The sequence below is a fragment of the Austrofundulus limnaeus genome, unplaced genomic scaffold (assembly GCF_001266775.1).
Source record: "Austrofundulus limnaeus strain Quisiro unplaced genomic scaffold, Austrofundulus_limnaeus-1.0 Scaffold203, whole genome shotgun sequence".
NCBI classification, from domain to species: Eukaryota; Metazoa; Chordata; class Actinopteri; order Cyprinodontiformes; family Rivulidae; genus Austrofundulus; species Austrofundulus limnaeus.
This window is the reverse complement of record NW_013952605.1, coordinates 444,421-451,872: the sequence shown is the minus strand read 5'-3', so window position 1 is coordinate 451,872 and position 7,452 is coordinate 444,421. Positions and strand designations below refer to the sequence as shown.

Here is a 7,452-nt window from a genome sequence, read left to right as displayed (position 1 = left end):
ATATATATATATATATATATATATACACACACACACCGGAGTAAGTTTGACACATGCCTTATACAGTTCATACAAACAAACACATTTCTCTTTCACCTAGTTTGTCTCTCTCTGGCAGAAGACTTGTGGTTTTCTCTCAAATCCCACCAGAGTTCAGGGTACGCACATCCTCATGCAAAACGAATTCTCTTTATCGTGTCATAACTCCAACATAAAATTTTATAGGAACATAAAAAAGAACCGAAATTACTTCTGCCACTTAAAGTTCAGAGTCTTTTTTAAATACGTCTGTTTCTCTGCAGCTTCATTTCTACTTTATACATRACTGCCTGTTAGAAACTGGCAGTATTTTTTTAAGGCTTGCACCACTTAGGATGCAGGAAAAAAGTCAAACTATGTCTACAACTACTGATTCTAACATCATGTAAGTGTACAAGCAGACACGTTTAACTGTACAACTTCTCACCCAGACCCCTCGTACCCAGGTCACATCCTGTTCCAACCATTGTCACAAGCCAGGAGATACAGAAGCATTAAAGCAAAGACAAACAGACTGAGAAACAGCTTTTCTCCTGCAGCCTTCAGGGCATTAAATGCCACCTATAAGGCAAATATCCGTTGATTTTTTAATCCTTTTATGTATCTTCTGACACCATAAAGACAAACAAACTTTCAGTATGGCAACTTAAAGATACTGAGAAAGCAGCAAAATCCTGATTATTACCCTTTTCACGCCCCACCCACTGATGCTGTGCAGATCAAGGAGCATGTCCAGGTCACAGCCGAGCTTCCCAAAGCCGTTCACCGACGAGCCAAATGGTCTGATGGTGCATTCTGGGAAATAGGCACCCACTATGTCTTTGAGGAGAGAGCAGACGAGGAAACGCAGCCTGATGTTTTCCTCTGTCAGCTGATAGGACTTGGTCAGGGAGACTATCTGCTGCTCTACCTGCRAGGAAACATGGAGGAGACGCTTCAAACCAACTCAAATGCAAATAAAAACACCATTTTCTTATGCAATAACCCAAATGCTTACACTCTCCTCAGCGGACAGCCTTTGGATGAGTTCTGTGAAGGGAATGGTGCTCTGAGGCTGACACAGGCTCAACCGTGTGTTCCCCATATCCGCTGTGCTGTGGTTTCTGAAGGACAGAAGTCTCGATTTGAAAGGCACCACGAATTGATGGCTGACACTTGGGATAGAAGCCGATTCAAGTAAAGAGGAGACATTGTCCCGACTGGCAAATTCTACTACAGCATACACTCCCTGTAGAAAACACACAATACCATCATCTACTGAGAAAAACATTAAAAAAACACATCATGTTTGTTTGTTTTTTTACTTACACRGCTTTCATAAAAGAAGTACTTCTTAACGTCTCCGTGATTTGATAGAAACTTGAGGAACTTTTTCTCACTGTTTTTGGATTGGCAGCTGATAAGAACAGATTTCTCCGCCTGTTCTTGCCTCTCCACCAGGAGTTCGTCCAAAGACTTACGCCCATTCTTTTCTGCAAGAACAATTAAGGCATTTTAGGCATCAATTAATCAATCAAAGTCTTAGAAAGATTAAAAAGTATAAAAATGGGACAGCAGAAAGGTTACACAAGTTCTTTATGAGACACAGCTACAGTTCGAAGTTTAAATACAGACTTGTACTTAACTCTGATTTATTTGTAGTTTTTGTAAAACACAAAAAAAACTTTCAACAGCTATAATAAAGTTAACTTGAAACTGACAAAAGTGACAAAAAAATCTAACAAAACTCGACTACTGACAATCAGTCATGACATTTTGATTCAACAGAAGATTTTAATGCAACACTACGTAATGTTCATGTGTACATTTTTATTTACATATTTAAATTTTGACTGAATATTACACACAATTTTTCTTTTTGGACAAAATTAAAGACGCCTAAATTTAGATACGTCATGATGCTTTGTTTGTCTCGTATTAATGTAGGTCGTTAGATGAGCATTGCTGGGGTAACCCAAATATACCAAAAACGAGAGTTTTCTCTATGGAGTTTGCGATTACTGTGCTGCTGCCAAACACTAGCTAGCTTGCTAACTTGCTTAAACAGTTCTCAAGATCTACAAACCGCTTTCGCCTCCCCGAACTGCCTCCGCTTGAGCGAAAACAGCTTTTGTCCCAAAACTCCTGTGAAAAAACGTATCAAGTCTCTGGAAGCAGTTTCCAAAGATAATCTTTCCCCGCATATGTAACCTACACACGTTAAAGGAAAACGCCATTTTTTCTTTGGAATGAAACAAAAGTACGCATGCGCGCGGCTGCGGCTACGGAAAGCAAGAGCTACCAAAAAGGTACTTTGTCATGTCACTCAAAATATTCAGTTTTTTTATTGATATTTGTTTATAAAACATATTTAGATCTTACAACCTTTCATGTGCTTGATAAACTTACATACATTTAATTAGTGTTATTTATTCACGTACACGTTGGAAAAAAGATGTCACGCTTTCAACCTCAGTAAACAGAAAGGGTAAACGAAACCTACAAAGGGAAAGCAAACTCCCTCCTACGCACGTCTGGACTGTAACTTCCTATGTTTCCTTCTTTTTTACGCAGTCAGTCGGTCGGTTCGCGTCAGTCGGCTTCAGACGCTGGAGGTGTAACATGAGAGACAACAGACTGTGTGTGGTTCTGATCCAAAGTGGAACGGTAAGAGCTTTGTTTCTGTTATAATGTTTGTTTCTGAAATAGCCGAAAACGTACATGTCATATTATTATTATTATTATTATTATTATTATTATTATTATTATTAAACGTTTAGTAATTAGCATTTTACAATGCAATCAACTCACTATTATTCGATTTTGACATGATTAGTTGGTAGGCAGTGACATTTATTTGTGTAAAGTAGATTTGTGCTCCAAAGTGAAGAATAAACCCAATTTATTGTTTTATAGCTGCAAAGTGAAGTCGGATCTTTCCCAGGGTTTTGTTCTTTAAAGCCTAACATCCATCTGCTAAAACTCTGTAGTTTTACAGATAATAACCTAACATTTAGTGCAGTATTAGCAGTGGTAGCTGAGAGTGATTCCTAATTAATGACATTTTCAGAAAATAATCATCCATAACTAATTACCTACCGAAGCCAACCAATTTTAATTTGCCCTCCCCGGCCAGCTGACCTTAGGAAAAAGAAAAATGGTTACAGTTCAGCCAGTTTCATAGATACTGAGCTAAAATTTAGTTTGGTTGTAGCTGAGAGTCTTTCAAAACACACACTCCAAAAGCTTCCTTTTGTGTGAGATCTGTGCTTAAAACTTTAGCATTAACTGTTGGAGTTTGTCTGTTAGCAAAATATCTCACGAACCATTTGCCGGATTTTAACCCTCCATGGCATGGTGTTGCCCTCAGGCAACAAACCACTATTTTGGCTCTCACACATTCCCTTTAAAAAATTTTAAAGTTAAGATTCACATTAAAGGTCTGATGACAAGTTTGTGACCAATGATATTTGAGTTTGGAGAGTATGTGACCTTTTGTCTGGGGTCAGAACCACCTTAATGGGACCATGGCTGGTTTGAACACACTGCTATCAGAAGGTGTTACAAATGTAACTTTTTAGCATGTTGACATTTAAATAATTTTGTAAAAAATATACTGTGATGTGCAGAAATGTGTGCAGAAATGTATTTGATTGATGAAATGTATTTTTTACTTTTATTTATACACGGGAATGGTACTTTTTCATTTGTTGCCCCAGGGCAACATTGTGCCGTTAGACCAGTATTGGTTGACCAATAATATGCAAATGTAGTTTAGCAGAAAAACATAATTATCTCCCTAATTTATTATTATTTTTAGTTTGCTGTATTATTCATTATTACTCAGAAAATGGATGCAAAAACATTTTATGGGTGCAAGAAACTTGATCATGCTATAGGAGCCATTTGTAGCTCTGGGTGTTCTGGGTATAGTTTSGGTTCTTATTTTGCTTTTATAGTTCAGTTTGGTTTGGTGGCAGTGTTTGTTTTTTTGGATTGACACTTTGACCTATATTTTTGCTCTACCACTGGTGGCGGTGTGGAGGGGAAATCTATATAGGTGGCAAGGTGAGAAGGAAAGGTGAAGGGTGTAGGGAGGTCACACGGTTTTTACCGCTCTCTGTTAAAATGCTGGTTAACCTCTCTCATTTTCATATTTTGCCATAATTTTCCATCTATTTTGCAAGCTGCCATAGACCACCACTCTGGACTTTGTAATATTTAATAAAAAAAAATATATATATAATAAATGGGAGTATCCCCAAACATATCTCCCAGTCTGGACATTAAACTAATTGGAGTGCGTCAAATGTCTGGATTCCCCCGCACCCAGAAGCGAATAAAAGGTTGGATTTGATAGTCGCTACATTGCAGTTAGGCTCATTCAACGAGGATGGTGAGCTTGAGACTGACAGTGAGGAAGAGTGGACCCCATAATTAGAGTTGAAGGAAAGTTTGAAGATCAAAGTTCAGTCAGCAATGTCTCTCTCTCTCTCTCTCTCTCTCTCTCTCTCTCTCTCTCTCTCTCTCTCTGTGTGTGTGTGTACACTTGTTTTTATGTCATGATTTTAGGACCAAAACCAGTAAACCTTATTGAGACCAAAGTCCGGTCCTAATATGGTGAAACTCCACATTTGGGATGGGGGTTAGGTTTAAAACTAATATAAATTCAGTTTAGGTAATGTTTAGGTTGTTTACACTCTCTCGATGACTCCCCCCACCTCATCCATACTACGAAGGCTAGGATTAGGGTAAGAGGTGTGGGTGAAACTATAGAAACAACTGGAAATGAATGGAAGTCAGTTAAAAATCCCAATAAGGATAGAAATACAAATGTATGTGAACGCGTGCATGCATCAGCAGGTGAAAACAGGTATATGACCTACTTCATCTTTATACTTCCTGGGATTGTRTTAAACAAATGGCCTGTCTGTTGATTAATGAATAAAAATAAAAAAATTAGAAAATTAGACAATATCATGCCTCCCCTTCCACTAATATGGCACGTCATTGTCTCAATACATGGAGAATGTCGTAAAGCAGTCAAATTTATAAGCCATTTGGTGTGACACCACCAACCCCCTTAAAAATCGTAAATAAATTACACTGAAATTGTTGTTGTTTTTTAAAATAAAAAAATATGTATTTATTGCTTGTTTGTTCCTCAGTCCATTGTTATTCAATGTAGAAAAACCTTGGCGTTTTTAGTGCCCTTATAGCATGTTGTTGCCCAGAAGCAACAAACCAAACTCTTGGAGGTGGGGGGGGGGGGGTCACATTTTATGATCAGTATATTAATAGGGACCCCAAAGTTCCAATAAACAAGGGTTAAATATTTTTTCCTAAAATAAAAAGTCATGCCATGGAGGGTTAATGAAACCGTTCAAAATGTAATCAATGGATGCACATCTACAACTGATTCACTTTTGAAACCAGTCCAATTCAAGATGGCTGCCTCAGCTAATCCACAGCACCAAACACAGAAATGTCTATACACAGCCAGTTTTCCAGACATGACCTACATTTTGGTGTGGCAGCAGCTGAGAGTCATACACGCTGAGCGTGATGTCTCATGTCATGGTGTTACACAATATTTTTAAGGTTTGACTGAAACAGCTTCAACTTCGCCATTTCTCAGTAATGAACTTAGTCTTGTGAAAGGGACAGGTGATATTAGTTCCTTTAGGGAATGCAAAACCTTTATTTTAATGTCATATTTAATTTAATTAGGAGTTTCCTGGATTGCATAAAAAGTAACCGTTCCTGTTGTTTGGATTCTAGATTGACTAGTCAAGCAGCAAGATGGAATACAAATATGAGGCTGGACTTGAATTRCTGTTGGCTCACATGAATGTAGAGGACATCATCAACGCAGCAGAGACTCTCTATCAGCTCCAGGAAGAGGAGGAAGAAGAGGACGGAGGCTTGTCCTTTGATGAAGAAAGTCTCTCCCAGGAGGAGATGRATGAGAATGAGGAGGCGGGGGAAATGGTGGGCTTGGGGGAAGAGCAGAAGGACAACGCCAATGGAGTTAGGGGCGTTCGGTACGGGACGGTGACGGACCTCCTGTCATTTGTGAACCTGCTGTCCAACATGCAGGCGACGGCCCTGCAGCACCTGCACCAGGAGATGGGAGTCGTCCTGAACAAGGTGAGAGTCTGCTGTTCTTGTCGTTTGACTGCGAGACATAAATGTTTGCGTAAACGTGTCTTTCATGTGCTTTGATGTGCCTTTGCAGAAAGACATGGCTGTCAAAAAAGGCCGCTATCAGATCAACCTGGACGTACTTCTTTATTCGTGGAAGTTAACCTACAAGAATCACGGCTCAAGCCTTGTGCCCAAGGGCTCCTTTGGGAAAGTCCACTTGGCTCAGGACATCATGACCAAGAAGAGAATGGCCTGCAAACTGGTGAGTTCCGCAGACTGAAAGTCAATCTGGGCTCGACTTCTCAAAATTCTAGCTCTAAGTGCCAAATATGTCCCGTGCCAGGTTGCAGTGCAGCTTGTGCAAAGTTTGCTCACTCACACATAACCTTTGCTGTGTTTTTCTAAAAGAGGAACAATGCTCAGTGCTCTGGAAAATGTAAGCATTAATGCAAGAGTGGAAATTTAAGAAATTCCCGCAGCTGCTCTGGAGGGTTTTGATTGAAATATATATAAATTTACTTATTTTCAAAAATAACACACTTTTCACAACACATTTAATGTTGTTTTGTATGTAAACTGAGTTTTCTTGTGTACTTTTATGTAGAAATGCATGATATATTGGCACTAATATCGGTATCGGTCCGATATTTAATACTGGGCCGATATCAACGTCCGATATTGATTTCCCACTTTTTAGCTTTGTGTTTCTTTTTTGGGAGGGGAGATGGTTGGTAGAATGGCATCTGTTCGATCATGATAGTGATGTTGCTGCTGCGTAGCCATGAATAACTGAAGTAGAGCCATGTCAGAGCTCTGCTCGTTTATTTACAGTAACAAAAAAGACTCAGGTGTGTTTGTGCGTATATGTATAATATAATTTGTGTGTTTGTGTTATGTCGGTAAATATCGGTTATCTGCCAAAACAGCAATAATTATATCGGATATCGGCTGAAATTTTCCTATCGGTGCATCACTACTTTTATGTGTGAGTGTGCATGTGCTTTTTATTACCTTGTCAGGACTGTTAGTACTTGGGGCATACCAGGGCCCATTCCTAATGTAGTGGGAATTGTTTTAAGGTTTGGGGACTAATTGAGTACGGGTTAGGGATAGGGTTAGGGTTAGGTATGTACTAGGATTGGTTAAGATTAGGGGTCAGGGTCTGTGTTAAACCACATAAATGAATAATAACTAATACATCAATAAAAAGAGTCTAGTTTTTAGTTTGGTTTATTAATTTATTCATTTCATTTAAAACCAAACATTTTATACACATTAAAAACAAAA

General features: G+C 38.8%; 2 protein-coding genes across 2 annotated transcripts in view; one reads left to right on the top strand and one right to left on the bottom strand.

The window, feature by feature from the left end:
• The window catches only part of mtpap (mitochondrial poly(A) polymerase), a 24,381-nt gene extending 22,113 nt beyond the window's left edge, over positions 1-2,268 (bottom strand). The window contains exons 1-4 of the mRNA XM_014018825.1: positions 2,105-2,268; positions 1,348-1,511; positions 1,037-1,267; positions 725-949 (exon numbers count right to left, since the gene is read on the bottom strand). Coding sequence (XP_013874279.1) covers positions 725-949; positions 1,037-1,267; positions 1,348-1,511; positions 2,105-2,255 — 771 coding nt within the window. The 5' untranslated portion in view covers positions 2,256-2,268. The remainder of the gene's footprint in view (positions 1-724; positions 950-1,036; positions 1,268-1,347; positions 1,512-2,104) is intronic.
• Positions 2,269-2,299: 31 nt separating this feature from the next.
• Positions 2,300-7,452, top strand: part of map3k8 (mitogen-activated protein kinase kinase kinase 8) — a gene marked incomplete in the record, with an annotated part of 15,560 nt that continues 10,407 nt past the window's right edge. Inside the window, 4 exon segments of the mRNA XM_014018824.1 lie at positions 2,300-2,327; positions 2,593-2,685; positions 5,800-6,168; positions 6,257-6,427. Coding sequence (XP_013874278.1) covers positions 5,821-6,168; positions 6,257-6,427 — 519 coding nt within the window.